We start from the raw sequence: 17729 nt of genomic DNA, 5'->3' as shown, positions 1-17729 counted from the left end.
ATTAACTGCGTTGGGATTACCATTGACCAGAAACTTAACAGGACTCACCATTATAAATCCAATGGCCACAAGAGCAGGTCAGAAGCTAGGAGTACTACAGCGAGTGACTAAGCCTGTTCACTGTCCACAAGGTACAAGTCAGGAGTGTGACCATGAATATTCCTCACTTGCCTGGATGGGTGTAGCTCCAACAACACCATCCAGGACAAAGCAGCCCCCACTTGATTGGCACCACACTCAAGTATCCATTCCTTCTATTACTGATGCTCAGTAGCAGCAGTGTGTACTGCATACATTCACCAACGCTCCTTAGACAGCACCTTACAAACCCACAACCCTTCATTCTAGAAGGACAAGAGCAGTGGTACATTGGAACACCGCCACCTGCAGAGTCCACTTCAAGCCAATCACCATCCTAACTTGGAAACATACACTGTCGTTGGGTCAAACTCCTGGAATTCCCTCCCTAAGGGCATTGTGGTCTACCTACAGCACATGGACTGCAGCAGTTCAAGAAGACAGCTCATCATCACCTTTAAGGATTACTAGTGACAAGCAATAAATGCAGGCCCAGTCGGCGATGCCCGCATCCCTCTCTATTAATTAAACTACATAAAGAATACAATACACTAAACATAACCACCAAATTGAGAAATAATGGTGGTAAACATTCTTTTTGTACATTCTTCCTTCCAAAAGTCTTTGCCAGAAATGAAAATCAGCCTGTGGTTAAAGGATATCTTTGCAATATCACTTTCAAAAAATCTTCCATTAAAATGGATAATTTTAAAGCAATCACACATCCATATTGTTGGCAGTACCATCCTAGGTAATGCGTGCCATCCCATTTGCTGTTATAAAGGTTGGTACTTTCAAGACTTACATTGCTTAGCTGCTGTGCATTAATTCTTGCTTGTACTATCTCAGGAGTGTCTGTTACTGATGCATACTTCAACTTATCCACTTTTTGTCTGTAGTACATCTAAAAGGACAGGTAAAAGTTTAAAGTAATATAAAAATGAGTCATTTCAAAATGGGACAATGGATGCCAGATATAAATATCAAATAATAATTAATGAAAATTAATGCAAGTATTCTATAACCAAACAATCTCTCCGTTATGACAGAATTATGGTATTATATCACAGACCATTTGGCCCATCATGTCTATGGCAGCTGTCTGACTCTGTTACCTATTTAATGCTATTCACTGTTCTCTACAGTTACCTTTTTCAGATATTTATCCATTTCTGTTTTAACATCTATTTAGTTTCCACCACTGCTCCTGATAGACTTTTACATCCTAACAATGCCCTGGATTAAAACAAAAATCAATCACCCTACTCTTAGCACTTAGAAAATAAACATTACAGTGCAGTACAGGCCCTTCAGCCCTCAATGTTGTGCCAACCAGTGAAAATAATCTGTTGCCCATCTAACCTACACCATTCAATTATTATCCATATGTATGTCTAATGCCCATTGAAATGCCCTTAACGTCAGCAAGTCTACTACTGTTGCAGGCAGGCCGTTTCATGCCCCTACTACTCTGAATGAAGAAACTACCCCTAATATCTGTCCTAAATCTATCACCCTTCAATTTTAAGCTATGTCCCCTCATGTTAGCCTTCACTATCCAAGGAAAAAGACTCTCACTGTACATTCTATCTAACCCTTGATTATGTTATACGCCTCGATTAAGTCATCTCTCAGCCTTCTTCTCTCCAACAAAAACAGCCTCCGTTCCCTGAGCCTTTCCTCATAAGACCATCCCTTCATACCAGGCAACATCCTAGTAAATCTCCTCTGACCCCTTTCCAAAGCGTCCATATCCTTCCTATAATGTGGTAACCAGAACTGCACACACTACTCTAGCTGCGGCCTTACCAGAGATTTGTACAGCTGAAGCATGACCTTGTGGCTCCAAAATTCAATGCCCCTACCAATACATACCAACACATCATATGCCTTTTTAGCAACCCTATCAACCTGGGTGGCAACTTTCAGGGATTTATGCACCAGACACTGAAATCTCTCTGTTCATCTACACTGCCAAGAATTTTACCATTTGCCCAGTACTCTGCATTCCTGTTACTTCTTCCAAAGTGAACTACCTCACACTTTTTCACATTAAACTCAATTTGCCACTTCTCAGCCCAGCTCTGCATCTTATCTATGGCCCTCTGTAACCCACAACAACCTTTGGCACTATCCACAACTCTGCCTACGTTAGTGTCATCTGCAAATTTACTAACCCATCCACACATCCAGATCATTTATGAAAATGACAAACAGCAGTGGCCCCAAACAGATCCTTGCGGCACACCACTGGTAACTAAGCTCCAAGGTGAACATTTCCCATCAACCACCACCCTCTTTCTTCCTTCAGTTAGCCAATCTCTGATCCATTTCACTAAATCACCTTCAATCCAGAAACTCTGCATTTTGTGCAATAGCCTACCATGTGGAACCTTATTAAACACCTTACTGAAGTCCATATAAACCACATCAACCACTTTACCCTCATCCACCTATTTTGTCACCTTCTCAAAGAACTCAATAAGGTTAGTGAGGCACGACCTATCCTTCACAAAACCGTGTTGACTATCCCTAAAGAAATTATTTCTTTCCAGATGATTATAAATCCTACTTCTTCTAACCGTTTCCAACCCCTTACCCCACAACCGAAGTAAGGCTCACTGGCCTTTAATTACTGGGGTTGTTCCAATTCCCCTTCTTAAACAAGGGAAAAACACTTGCTATCTTCCAGCCTTCTGGCTCTACCCCTGTTGACAATAATGACATAAAGATCAAAGCCAACAGGTCTGCAATCTCCTCCCTGACTTCCCAGGGAATCCGAGGCTATATCCCATCTGGCCCCGGAGGTCTAATCTATTTTCAGGTCCAAAATTGCTAAAACTTCCTCTTTGTCAACTGTAATCCTACCTAATCTAGTAGTCTGTATCTCCATAATCTCACTAACATCGCCCTTTTCCAATGCGAATACTGCCGAAAAGTATGCATTAAGCACTTCCCCTATGTCCTCAGATTTCACATATAACTTCCTACTATTATTTTTGATTGGCCCTAATCTTACTCTAGTCATTCTTTTCTTCCTGATATACCTATAGAAGGCCTTATGGTTTTCCTTGATCCTATCTGCCAACAATTTCTCATGTCCCTCCTGCCTCTTCTTATTCCACTCTTTAGATCTTTTCTGGCTAACATATCTCTCAAGCCCCCTAACTCAGCCTTCATGCCTCAACCTCACATAAGCCTTCTTCTTCTTCCTGACAAGAACTTCAATTTCTTTAGTAAATCATGGCACCCTCTCTTGACAACTACCTCCCTGCCTGATAGGTACATACTTATCAAGGATCCATATTAGCTGTTCCTTGAATAAGCTCCACATTTTGAGTGTGTCCATTCCCTGCAGTTTTCTTCCCCATCCTATGCATCCTAAATCTTGCCTAATCGCATCCTAATTGCCTTTCCACCAGTTGTACTTCTTTCCCTGCTGTATATGTGAGGCAGCAGTACTAACCACTGAGCCACCGTGCCACCCTAAGTATGGTCACTATCGCCAAAGTGCTCGCCTACCTCCAAATCTAACACCTGACTGGGTTCATTCCCCAGTACCAAATCCAATATTGCATTGTCCCTTAATGGCCTGTCTACATACTGTGTCAGAAAGCCCTTCTGTACACATTGAACAAAAAAATGACCCATCTAAACTACTTGAACTATAGTATTCCCAGTCAATATTGGGGAAGTTAAAGTCCCCCATAACAACTACCCTGTTACTCTCGCTCCTATCGAGAAACATCTTTGCTGTCCTTTCCTCTACATCCCTGGAACAATTCAGAGGCCTATAGAAAACTCCCAACAGGGTGACCTCTCCTTTCCTCTTTCTAACCTCAGCCCAAACTACCTCAGTGGATGAGTCCTCAAACATTCTGTTAGCTGCTGTAATACTACCCTTGATTAACAATGCCACACCACACCACACCACCAACGCCTCCCCACCCCCTTTTACCATCTTCTCTGTTCTTGCTGAAACATCTAAATCCCAGAATCTGCAACAACCATTCCTGTCCCTCCATTAGCCATGTCTTTGAAATGGCCACAACATCGAAATCCCAGGTGCCAACCCATGCTGCAAGTTCACCCATCTTATGCTGGATGCTCCTGGCATTGAGGTACACACATTTCAAACCAACATCCTGATTGCCAGTGCCCTCTTGTGACTGTGTAACCTATCCCTGACCTCACTACCCTCAACCTCCTGTACACAGGAACTACAATTCAGGTTCCCATCCTCCTGCTGCATAAGTTTAAACCCACCTGAAGAGCACTAGCAAATTTCCCTCCCACGATATTGGTTCACGTAAAGACCATTCTCTTTGTAGAGGTCCCACCTTCCTCAGAGAGAGCTCCAATTGTCCAAGAATCCAAAACCCTCCCTCCTGCACCATCCCTGCAGCCACGTGTTCAGCACCACTCTCTCCCTGTTACTCGCTTCACTAGCACTGGCATGGACAACAAACCAGAGGTACCAGAACTCTGTTTGTTTTGGAGCTGATTTAAATTTTTATTCTTCGTTGTGGATGGACTCTCCAGTGGGAGTAATTTACTGAATCTACCCCATTAGAACTGTTCAGTTCTTACTATTGTTATGATTTTCTCTTAAACTTGCTGTTCTATTGAAAGAAAATGTTTCTTCAAGTCTCCTCTTAACTACAGGCACTCTTGGCTGCTAGCACATTAGTGAGACTGCCCTTCAACAGTTCTGTGGCCTTGACATCCTTTGTAAAGCAAGGTGGAGTTTAACCTTATTTTAAGGTCTAAAAATGTTACGTCCTGTAATCAAGCAAATGATTTGCATTAATCTTAACTCATCTCCGATTCTGTATGTTTTGCTCTTGTTTGTGAAACATAACATCTTAGATTTTTGCACCTTTTAACAGCCTTGCCACAAACAAAACAACATTTGATGCTGTATTAAGGAAGGTCCCAAGATCCACTGAGTTTTCAGAAATTGTTACAACGCACATTCACAGTCCCGCATCAGTTAAGAGTGAAGGCAGCAAACTTGTTATTTATTTCTGATTTTAAATCTCACCATTTTACTTGAGCTAAATGGAGTATCTGTTTTCCCCCATTCCCCAACATAAATACCACAAGACATTGGTTAAGCCACAGTCTGTTCTGAAGGTAAATTAACAAAAAGTGACTTTGTAATAGATCACCTCTTTTGTTTAGAACTTAAAAAAACCATTGTAGGCAGCTAAAAATACATCACATCTCAACTGCATACCATTCATCACGTTAACCACACACACAGATGCCTTCTAACTGTGGCTTTGCTTTATTTATAGATTCATATTCATCAGCAAATACAAAGCATCCTAATCCAAAGTATCCTATTATTACCCACCTTAATATTTCAATACTACAGTTAAAGGGGAGAAACACAAATGAGTCAGAAAGTTTATTTCTCTAAAAGGAATTTCAACAATAGTATCTTTGTCACAAACCAAAAGAAAGAGAAAGATTGCACTTATGCCACAGCTTTCACATCCAATGGATGTCCTGAAATATTGAACAGCCAAAAAAAACAAATACTTCTGAAGTATCAATACAGGAAACACCACAGCCAATTTGTACACAACAAGTTCCCACAACATAATCATACAACTGACCAGATGATCTGTTCAGACAAAAACAAAGAACTGTGGATGCTAAAGATCAGAAACAGAACTGGAGCTCTGAATAATCGTCACCGCACTCAAAACATCAGCTCTGCTTTCTCTCCACAGATGCTGCCAGATATGCTGTGTTTCTCCAGCAATTTCTGTAATCTATTTAGATGTTGGCCAGGAAAAAGGAGAAGGCCTTTAATCTTTAAATAATGCCTTGGGATCTGTTACATCATTTGACCAGGCATAATGGGCACAATTTAACAGCTCATCAAAAAGACAAGGCATTGTCATACGGCACTGAAGCAATGGACAAAGATTTTTCTTAAAATCAGTTTTGCCTCTTCATTTAGTTTGGGATCTGTTTAAAAAGCTTAGTACTTGCTTAAATATTAAGCATGCTACACTTATTTAAATGTTTGCACTCCTATAAAAATCATACCCAATAGTTTATATGTTGTTGCAATTCAGGGTACAGCACTGAACCATACAGACTAGAAAGACCCAGTTTCAAACCTGAGTTTGTCGAGTGGTAATGGTCTTTTTGATTGATATGGTCTGATGAAAATATCTGGATTAGTGGTGCTGGAAGAGCACAGCAGTTCAGGCAGCATCCAACGAGCAGCGAAATCACTGCTGTGCTCTTCCAGCACCACTAATCCAGTATTTGGTTTTCAGCATCTGCAGTCATTGTTTTTACCTTGATGAAAATATCTGTCTAATCGCACTCAGAGGGAGGTAGAAAAATGGTAGTTTGAACCAGGTCCTAACAGAAACAGTGTCTAATGAAAAGTAAGATCTAGAGGAGGAATTATTCAAATGCCTTACATCTTTCAATGGGACGAGTTTCTTCAGAGTCTCGTATGAAGGTGCCTGGTCAGCCACATAAAAGCAAAGCATCTTGTCCCCTTCCAAATCAGCTTTATACTTCCTCTAAAACAGAAGGAAATATTACAAAGTCAGTGTTTTGACAGTAAAGTTAAATTCTTACAAAGTCAACAGGTAAAATTACTGGAACAACAACATTTCAAAACAATAAAGTGAATTGACCTTCTGACCCAGCTGTCTACCTGGGGAATGAGCTTGACTGACCATGCATATGAATATATACTCAGTAAAACACTAGACTGTTTGTAAGTTTGTTGTTTCAGTCAAGGGACCTACTGTTTATTCTCAAATTGTATGTCACTAGGGCCCAGATTGTGCCACAGCTGTGTAGTGCCACTCAAATCACCTAAACATCAAATGTTATCAATTCAGTATCATAATCTCAACACATTGTTCATGTCCATACCTCTGGGCCAGTGGGTTTGCGTTCAAGTCCTACCACAGGATCTGATAGCCACAACCATGTGTCTTAACACATCCAAACATGTTGATTATAAACAAAAACTGAAAAGGCAAATGATGCTTTTAATTAAAAACAAAAATAGAAATTGCTAGAAAAGCTCAGCAAGTCTGGCAGCATCTGTTCTGAGGAAGAGTCACCAGATCAGAAACATTAACTCTGATTTCTCTCCATAGATGCTGCCGGACCTGCAGGATTTATCCAACATTAATACTGGACCATAGGGCTGCAGATAGATGTTGTACCAGTAGAAATCACCACTGCCTTGGACGGTGGTGCTGTTCAATCGAGTTACTGGTCTCTGATTGGTGGGCAGCGTGAGGGAGGTGGGACTTCTGCCCTCCAGGGTCATTGATCAAAGGAGGACCTGCCATTGCCCAGTAACAGTAGGCCTTCCCTAAAAGTGGCGGCACCAGGACACTCACCAGTTTTCCAGTCCCACCTCCGTTAAACACCACCCGAGAATTCCACTGGGTATTGTGCAAAACTAGGGTCCAATCTGAATCCATCTCAGATCTGTGGGACTGGGAAACGTGCGCGTTGATTTATAATATGTGTATCTCTAAAACTCACATTCTTGCCAGTACTGTGCACTTGCTGCACTTAAAATTACAAGGACAAAATTTACAGAAGAAAATGTCAACCATTGTTATTAGTTACACAGATTAGCAACAACTTATGGAAAAAAGAAACATCCATGAATTGCAAATTGCCACAAATTGCTGCACAATTTCCACCATGCTACACTTTGTGAAAACAAAAGTTTGCCCATAAGCTCCCTGTTAGCTTCATAAAATGTACTGTATTGGCTATTAATGACCCATTAAATTCATTATGGAAAAATAATGCTGATAATTAATAAGGGAGTATCCTTTTAACCATTAATGAATGCCAATCAACCTTACTGACCCAGAACGATTAAACAATTATTTGAAATAAAAATATACAACAAAAACAGTTAGAGAATGGGCTCTCAGTCATAAAGTAGTGAATTTATTAAACTAGAAAAGTAGTTAAGGACAGCAGGCTTGAAAATGAGAGGCTATAATTGAAATTGGGAGGGGGGACAAAGTTGGGACTTGGAGCTAACGTCAGAGAAGAGAGGGGAACTGGAGAATTATAGGATCACATGATAATTTTTGGGAACTGTAATGCAATGGTTTGGTTTTGTTACAACCACATGCACAGTATTATTGTGTTTTTGTGCATTTTTATTTTTAATCAAAACTTGGAATATATAACGTTGACATAATTGCTTTGCCCAGATCATTGCTTGAGCAGAATAGGTCATGATCCTGAATAAGTGACGTGGAGGTCAAGATTTTGGGCAGATTTGCTCTCAGGATTAAGTGGTTAGCACTGCTGCCTCACAGCAGCAGGGTCTCAGGTTCAATTCCAGCCTCGGGTGACTGTCTGTGTGGAGTTTGCACATTCTCCCTGTGTCTGTGTGGCTTTCTTCCGGATGCTCTGGTTTCCTCCCACAGTCCAAAGATATGCAGGTCAGGTGAATTGGCCATGCTAAATTGCCCATAGTGTTCGGTGCATTAGTTGGAGGGAAATGGGTCTGGGTGGGTTACTCTTCCGAGCGTCGGTGTGGACTGGTTGGGCCAAAGGGCCTGCTTCCATACTGTAGGGAATCTAATGTAATCAGGACTAAGTCCAAGACTCAGCAGAACATGTACAGAGGATAAATAATGAAAGCAAATGTAGAAATGGAACCAGTAGGATTAAAACTTGTTTATCTCCCAGAAATGTTGCATCTATTAAGTGAGTATGTTTCACTTTGTTCAGTTATCGGTGCTCACCATTATTAAGGAAGAAATTGAACAGCAACCATATATGCACAAGTTAACCAGATACAGAAATCAGAAATTTATTGCATGAAGTGCCCTTGCCCTCCAAGAGCTCTACTATTACATCCTTCATGAGATGATATGGAGGTGCCAGTGTTGGACTGGGGTGGACAAAGTCAGAAGTCCCATGACACCAGGTTTATTTGAACTCACAAGCTTTCAGAGGGCCTGACAAAATACAATTGTCAGACTATAACCTGGTGGTGTGTGACTTTTGACATTCTCAATGAGAGACTTGGCATTCACCTGCATGGAATCGGACGTGCTTAATAGCTAGTTAGCAACCTATCAGAAAAAAATTTACAGCAAATCTATTCTAGTGTAAAGCATATTTTTAACAGCATGATTAATCTCAATTTCTGCCAAACAACCTTGCTGGCACTAAAAATCCACTTTACAAGTGTAGAGTTGCATTCCTTCAAACTTTAGTGCTGGACATTTTTAAAAAGTTGTGAAAAGGTTTCTTTCTTTAATATTTTGTTTATTTCTCACTTAATCCTATCTTTCTTTCACCATCCATTTTGATTCCTCTACATTATTTGGCATTGGATTAAATGTTTCAACTTGCTCTTCCTGGTCCAGTCTGCTTGAGCCTCATACAGGTTTAATTCTGACTGGATAAAGAGGTATGATTTGCTCTCACAAGTCACAAATCCCTGTAGAAATAGTTTTTTATAAATATTTGTACCATCCAGTGCAAACGTCAATGGAAAGTCTGCAAGCAAGTGTAAGTGTAATGAGCAGTTTAAACAGTTTGTCCAGTACTAATCATAAACCCAAGCCTTTGAGCAGTATATACGGAACAGCATTATAATGTCTAATGGCAACTTTGTGGGTCATTCACATTGGAATGCAATTGAGTAGAACCTTTCTTTTGATAGAATTTTTTTTAGGCAAAGTGAAATAGAGGTGAAAATTAAAATGAAGGAGCTATTTTATGACGTAACTTAAGACTTACAAAATTGGAAAAGCTATTAAAAATTTTAAAAAAGCATAGATAAGTAATAAGTGTAAAATAAAAAAATTCATGCTTCGTCAGTGGATGACAAATTTGAAATAGATTGCAGAGTCGAGGAATGGTATTAAAAAGCTACGTGCATATGAACGGTGTGAAAAGTACTTTAAATTATCCATGCCAATAGCAATAGTTTAAAATGAGGGAAATGAATTAACGGCCCAAATCTTCCAAATTTGGCAGAAGTCTCCGACATAATTTACACCACGGATAGACTATATGACCCACACAAGCTTACACAGGTAGCTACAGGAAGTCTGAACTTCTGACTGCAGGTGTAACTCTGCCTAGATTGCTCCATGATTACCCAAAACCATGAAGATTTGGACCACTTGCCCAATATTTAGCCTGGTTTGTACACAGATTTATTAAGAATTTCTGAAAGCAGGTCAGAAGTCTACTGAACAATTGATCTCGAAATGAATCTGCTCTTGTCAAAACACTCCAGCAATGTACAGTCCCAATGATTTTATGTTCACCTACCACACTCTGTAATGTTCACAAACTCCCAGATAGCACTTAGTTCCCTTTCCCACAAAATCACATGTAGTCTTCACCCCCTGTCTTAAACCTTCGATAAGGTTCACCTTCCATCTCCCTCAACCCTGAGCCACAAAAACCTTGCAGCCCATAACCATTGATTGTGTCCATCACTCCCCTCACTTCCAAAGCACAGACTGTGCTTACTCCATCCCTCCCCAACGAACAATGATCACCCTTTAACAGTGGCACACTCCTATCTCAAACACAAACCACAGACAGGGTCACCCCATTTCCCTACCCACCCCCCCACCACAACCACAACCCCATCCTGACTCCTGTCTCACCTTCAAAAATCTATGGCTCATGACCAACCAATGGCAGAAGAGGGAAGAGTGAGGAAGAGTGAGGAGAAGTGGGGCAAGGGAGTTACTGTAGTGTGAGGCAGTGAGGAGTAAGGGTTCAATGTTATCAGGAGCGAGGGAGTAACTGATCACTGTTGGGGGTGTTGAGGGAGGGGGTCAAGAGCCTCTATGTTGGGGGGGAGGTGAGCTAATTGAGGGCAGTGCACACTCTCTGTTGATAGGAGAGGGAGGTGAAGTCTGGGGGAGATGGGGTGAACACCATTGTGGAGGTAGCAGAGAGCTCTCAGCATCATGGGTAGGGGTTTGAGAAGTTGTTTACACTAAAAAGAGAAATGCTGGTCGTGTGATAATGAAATATTGCTGACATTATTTTTTAGTTTCGCTTTAACTGAGAAACAAGCTGGAAATTGTATAATTCACATAAATCTGAAGATATTTAGTTTTGCCTCTAATGCAAGGGGGGCACAATACCTCTATACCGTGAGGGACCGTTTGGAATTTAAAAGATATGCTTCGCATTTCTGAAGGAGCTAGGATCAAAAGTCACAGCTAAAAATATAGAGCTTGGTCCAAACACAAAGGAACAGGTGAGGAGTGGTGATCCTAATGTAATCACAAAACCTCAGAAAAATCAAGACAAAATCAGTAAAGATCATTATGAATCTTATGTGCTTTAATTACTTTTATTTCAAAAGTGTTTGTTGAGGTAGCTCTGATAAACCTTTCAGCTAATTAACTCCTCCAAGCCGGCACTCCATGATAAAGTGCCATCATCACTCACTAAGTGTTATTTAAGTTATATAAAGGGTGTTCAGACTGCATTAAAATTATACAATCACATAATAGTTACTATTTAATATTGATACATATTGATGCTAAAACATTATAAAAATCAATCCTCGGAACCATCCTTATGGCTTTGAATGCAATTATTACTGGATATTCAGTCTTAGTGCCCATGGTAAGTCAGAGGACATGCTACTTGACGTGGATAGAAGCAATACACCAGGAAAGGTATAATGTTTTATTCTGCTGTATTTAACTTAATGTGTCCCTTTAAGGTCACAAGTTGTTGAGCCTTCCTAAAGTCAGTTTGAGATCAATTGGCAACAGGCAAATTGAAAACTATTAGAGTATTTATAGCACATTAATATTTCATTAATCGCTCATTAGTATTCCAACGGCATAGATTGTGGTTGGATAAATAGTGTCACAGCTTCATAGCCATGTTCATAGTGTTCAGTGCCAGAACATAAAAACACTGGATGACTGCTTTGCTAATTCTTGGATAGAAATCAATTTCTACAGCACTCTCCTTACAGCTGGTGCTTCCTAGATACAGGAAGTGCTCAATGTTCTATTACATGATGGCGATGGGAGGCTTTGTTGCCATCCTGCTATCATTGTCTTCGTGTTCTCATAGCTGACACGTAGATGAACCTTGCCACTGCTACTCAAGACTGGCCATCACATTTTGGAGGATGCACAGTTCTTTGGCCAACAAATGATGTCATTCTCAAAATCCAGAATTGCCAGCCAGTGATGCTGCTGCAGTATGCCAAAATCTGGACTCACCATCACCTTCTTCATTCTGAATTTGATAGCCAAGAAGAAAAGAAATGGAGGGGATGGAGTATGCAGCCTTGTCATTCTCCTGTGCCTGTGATGATACTGAAGTGACGTATAGTGCTAATGCTATTTTTGATACAACAGCTGGAGTCACAGTTTAAGGTTTTGTTGATGATAATATACTGTTCCAGGATGTCATCCTTGTAAAGTAATAAGATAGTGATGAAGAAACAGTGATGAATAAGAATCTGAGTAAAGAGAAGGAGCAATCTCTATGAGAGAGATAGATGTACTTACCTAGAAGTGTAGAAAGTAAAAAATGTAAATAGGAACTTTTGAATAAACCTTTACAGCCAGATCTTAGTCAGCCGTAGGGGTGAAGGAAAATTTTCCTAATAGAACAGGCCACATGTTAAACAACTGGAGCCCTGCAATGAGTAACTCACCTCCCGACTCCCAAAAGCCAACCCAATGTCGACAAGTCAGGACTGCAATGAAATAGTCCCCACTTTTCTGGATAAGTGCAGCTTCAATACTCAAGAATTTTGGCACTATCCAGGTCAAAGCAGCCTGCTTGATTGGCACCACATCCACAAACATTCACTGTCTCTACCATTGACATGTGATGTGTAACACTTACAAGATGCACTGCAGAAATTTGCCAAGGCTCCTAAGACAGCATCTTCCAAAGCTACATCATCAACATCTAGAAGGACAAGGTCAGCAGATACAAGAGAGCAACACCTTCTGCAATTTTCCCTCCAAGCCATTCACCATCCTGACTTGGGAATATATCCCCATCCCTTCTCTGTCACTGGGTCAAAACCCTGAAACACTCTCTCTCACACGCATTGTGGGTCTTCCTGCATCAAATGGACTTTGTCAGTTCAAGAAGCTCTTCTCAAAGGCAGCTAGGGATGTGCAATAAATGTTGGCTCAGCCAGAGATGCCCACATCTGATGAATGAATCTTTTTAAAAAATCCAACCATTATTTAAACTAGAACCAAATGACAAACAATGGTAACACTATTCTAACAATAAATTGGCGTCCTTGACAAAATCCTCCAAGGAGAAGTCAGAAGATTCCCGGTTAGAGACACACTGAAAATCCGTGTCTTTATGTACATAATGTTTCAGAATCAGAGGGCTACATTATTATTATACAACTAAGTATATAATAGGTAAAACACAAGTCTGGTTGACCAAGCAGTAACCTAATTGAGAAGTGAACGTGTTTTTATTAACCATACCAAAATCTTTACCAGATTTTAAGAAGGAATTTAAATAAATCAGGAGAGCACAAAAAGGTACCTAGGTTAGGAAATTTGGACAAGATATAATGCAAATAATTAACTCTTATGACAGTAATACAAACAGAAAAAAATTCTAAACAATCAAACTTTTGAAGAGGGTGATTACCGTGTGATAGCAAGCAAACGAAGCTTGAAGGCATATTGTCAGAATGTCCCCAAGATCCCTAGTTCAAGCTAGGACATGGCAGACCTCCTGACAGAATTTAATTGCTAGGCCAGTGTTCAGACCTATGCTTTTGAGATTTCCATGTGCCCAATGAATTAAAACAATCTATGAAGATTTGCTTAGCAATTGGGAATGGAGATCTATGCAGATGTGACACATCAGCATTAACAGCCCAGAAGCTGAAAAGATCCCTAAAAGACATGAGTCACATTAGAAAACCAATTTGAAGTGAGTTTAAACTTCTGTAATTGATTAGGATTCATGACATCAAGACAGAAGCCTATTGTGTGCATAGACGTTCTGAGCAGATGCAAAGAAAAGGCTTTATTATGTGACTTTTTTTAAATGGAGAGTCATTAAAATATATTATTGAGAAAGTGATTGAAGCTCTCCAAAACTACTTGTAATTATGAAATGCTCCTTGCAACTAAGCTTACCAGTCCTATATACAAATGAAACAGTTGACACAATCATTGGATCACCCAGGCATAGCATGATGTGTGAATTGCACGTACAAAGAAAATGTTTAGCTTTCAATCATCTTTTCAGATAAGTGACAGAAAAAGCCATTGGCAGAGGCAATGCACTTCAAAAAAATCTAATATAGGTCCAAAGAGCCACACGCTGATCCAAACAGCCACAACCAAGGACTATCTTCAAGCTGCAATAAAGATCATCTGATATCCAGCATCAAGTTCCTAGGAGTGATGATAACTGACAATTTGTCCTGGATATCCCCATAGATGTGATGGTCAATAGGGAAAAACAACGCTGCCTCTTCCTCTTCCTCAGGTGGCTTAGGAACTTCAACATGTCCATAAGGACTCTCACCAACTTTTACAGATGCACCATTGAAAACATTCTATCTGGGAGTATCATGGTCTGGTACAGCAACTGCTTTGCCCAGGACTGTAAGAAACTACAGAAAGTTGTGTACATAGCCCAGACCAACACAGATGCCAATCGCCAATCCATGGACTCCATTTACATAGGGACCTCGATTATCCAGCATTAGATTATCCAAATATTGGATTATCCAGCAAGATTGCAATGTCCCGATGCTTAGCTAACCTATGTTATCTGGCATTCGATTATGCTGGATGACTAAAGAAATTGAGGGTTTGGTTAAGAAAAAGGAAGCATATGTCAGGTATAGACAGGATAGATCGAGTGAATCCTTACAAGAGTATAAAGGAAGTAGGGGTATACTTAAGAGGGAAATCAGAAGGGCAAAACGGGGACATGAGATAGATTTGAAAAATAGAATTAAGGAGAATCCAAAGGGTTTTTACAAATATATTAAGGACAAAAGGGTAACTAGGTGGAGTATAGGGCCCCTCAAAGATCAGCAAGGCGGCCTTGTATGGAGCCACAGAAAATGGGGGAGATACTAAATGAATATTTTGCATCAGTATTTACTGTGGAAAAGGATATGGAAGATATAGACTGTAGGGAAATAGATGGTGACATCTTGTAAAATGTCCAGAATACAATGGAGCAAGTGCTGGATGTCTTGAAATGGTTAAATGTGGATAAATCCCCAGGACCTGATCAGGTGTACCCGAGAACTCTGTGGGAAGCTAGAGAAGTGATTGCTGGGCCTCTTGCTGAGATAGTTGTATCTTCAATAGTCACAGGTGAGGTGCCGGAAGACTGGAGATTGGCAAACGTGGTGCCACTGTTTAAGAAGGGTGGTAAGGACAAGCCAGGGAACTACAGACCAGTGAGACTGACCTCAGTGGTGGCAATTTGTTGGAGGAAATCCTGAGGGACAGGATGTACATGTATTTGGAAAGGCAAGGACTGATTAGGGATAGTCAACACGGCTTTGTGCATAGGAAATCATGTCTCACAAACTTAATTGAGTTTTTTGAAGAAGTAACAAAGGAGATTGATGTGGGCAGAGCAGTAGATGTGATCTATATGGACTTCAGTAAGGCATTTGACAAGGTTCCACATGGGAGACTGATTAGCAAGGTTAGATCTCATGGAATACAGGGAGAACTAGCCATTTGGATACAGAACTGGCTCAAAGGTAGAAGAAAGAGGATGGTGGTGGAGGGTTGTTTTTCAGACTAGAGGCCTGTGACCAGTAGAGTGCCATAAGGATCGGCGCTGGGTCCTCTACTTTTTGTTGTTTATATAAATGATTTGGATGCGAACATTAGAGGTACAGTTAGTAAGTTTGCAGATGACTCCGAAATTGGAGGTGTAGTGGACAGCGAAGAGGGTTACCTCCGATTACAACAGAATCTGGACCAGATGGGCCAATAGGCTGAGAATTGGCAGATGGAGTTTAATTCAGATAAATGTGAGGTGCTGCATTTTGGGAAAGCAAATCTTAGCAGGACTTATACACTTAATGGTAAGGTCCTAGGGAGTGTTGCTGAACAAAGAGACCTTGGAGTTGCAGGTTCATAGCTCCTTTAAAATGGAGTCACAGGTAGATAGGATAGTGAAGAAGGCTTTCGGTATGCTCTCCTTTATTAGTCAGAGTATTGAGTACAAGAGTTGGGAGGTCATGGTGCGGCTGTACAGGACATTGGTTAGGCCCCTGTTGCAATATTGCGTGCAATTCTGATCTCCTTCCTATCGGAAAGATGTTGTGAAACTGGAAAGGGTTCAGAAAAGATTTACAAGGATGTTGCCAGGGTTGGAGGATTTGAGCTACAGGGAGAGGCTGGGGCTGTTTTCCCTGGAGCATCGGAGGCTGAGGGGTGACCTTATAGAGGTTTACAAAATTATGAGGGGCATGGATAGGATAAATAGACAAAATCTTTTCCCTGGGGTTGGGGAGTCCAGAACTAGAGGGCATAGGTTTAAGGTGAGAGGGGAAAGATATAAAAGAGACCTAAGGGGCAACTTTATCACACAGAGGGTGGTACATGTATGGAATGAGCTGCCAGAGGATGTGGTGGAGGTTGGTACAATTGCAACATTTAAGAGGCATTTGGATGGGTATATGAATAGGAAGGGTTTGGAGGGATATGGGCCAGGTGCTGGCAGGTGGGACTAGATTGGGTTGGGATATCTGGTCGGCATGGACAGGTTGGATTGAAGGGTCTGTTTCCATGCTGTACATCTCTATGACTCTATAACCAAACAAAATACTCCCTGCCTGTGTCCTTTGGATAATCAAGGTTCCTCTGTGCCCTTCTTGTTGATGATATTGGCGGAATTTCTGCAGCAAAGACCCCTCTCATCCAAATCTCATCGTAATGCTCTCATCCAAACTCTTCCATCAGCCAGGAGGTACAGAAGCTTGAGCACATGCATCAAACGGTTCAAGAACAGCTTCTTCCCTGCTGTTATTAGGCTGCTGAACAGACCTCTCTAATTTCAAGTAATGTTGACCTTGCTTTGTGCATTGTATGCCTCGGTCTGTTTAGCACCCCATGATCTGTATGTCTTTGTTTGCCTATACTGCATGCAAAACAAAGTTTTTCACTGTACTTATGTACATCTGACTGCAATAAATCAAATCAAATCCTGCCAAAGGCAATATACATCAGATGATCAACAAACTAGAATCTGATTACGTACAGGATGATACAGAGATCAGTGAATACATGTTTTACATTGATGTTGAGATTGATAGTGTCATCACACCATTTGAAGTGCTTGCAATAATTCAAATGATCCTTCCTCATTAAATTGGTAACTATTCATGGCTAAGATGGACATAGGAGTCATTGTCCACATACCAACCCTGCCAATTCTAAAATACATGTACGCATAGACATGGGAAACCAAGACAAAACCTGCAAATGTAAAATTTCCCGCATACATTGGTTCACCAAGTTCAAGAGAAATCGTGCTGAAGTGCAAGTACAAAATTAATCTGCCAATCCATGACAAATATTTCTAAAGGGAAACAAAAGTCTTGATATTGAATATTTTATGGCGGCTATGAGAGATCT

At 40.7% G+C, this 17729-nt stretch overlaps 1 protein-coding gene across 4 annotated transcripts in view; it reads right to left on the bottom strand.

The window, feature by feature from the left end:
- nrap (nebulin-related anchoring protein) overlaps nt 1-17729 on the bottom strand; it is a 101605-nt gene that overhangs the window by 63717 nt on the left and 20159 nt on the right. For all 4 annotated transcript variants that reach the window (XM_072557386.1, XM_072557388.1, XM_072557387.1 and 1 more), the window contains 2 exons: nt 6528-6632; nt 884-982 (listed from right to left, as the gene is read on the bottom strand). In XM_072557386.1, coding sequence (XP_072413487.1) covers nt 884-982; nt 6528-6632 — 204 coding nt within the window. The remainder of the gene's footprint in view (nt 1-883; nt 983-6527; nt 6633-17729) is intronic.

Source organism: Chiloscyllium punctatum, chromosome 38, assembly GCF_047496795.1.
Source record: "Chiloscyllium punctatum isolate Juve2018m chromosome 38, sChiPun1.3, whole genome shotgun sequence".
NCBI lineage: Eukaryota > Metazoa > Chordata > Chondrichthyes > Orectolobiformes > Hemiscylliidae > Chiloscyllium > Chiloscyllium punctatum.
Note: the sequence above shows the minus strand (reverse complement) of the source record. Positions and strands in the feature narration are given on the sequence as shown.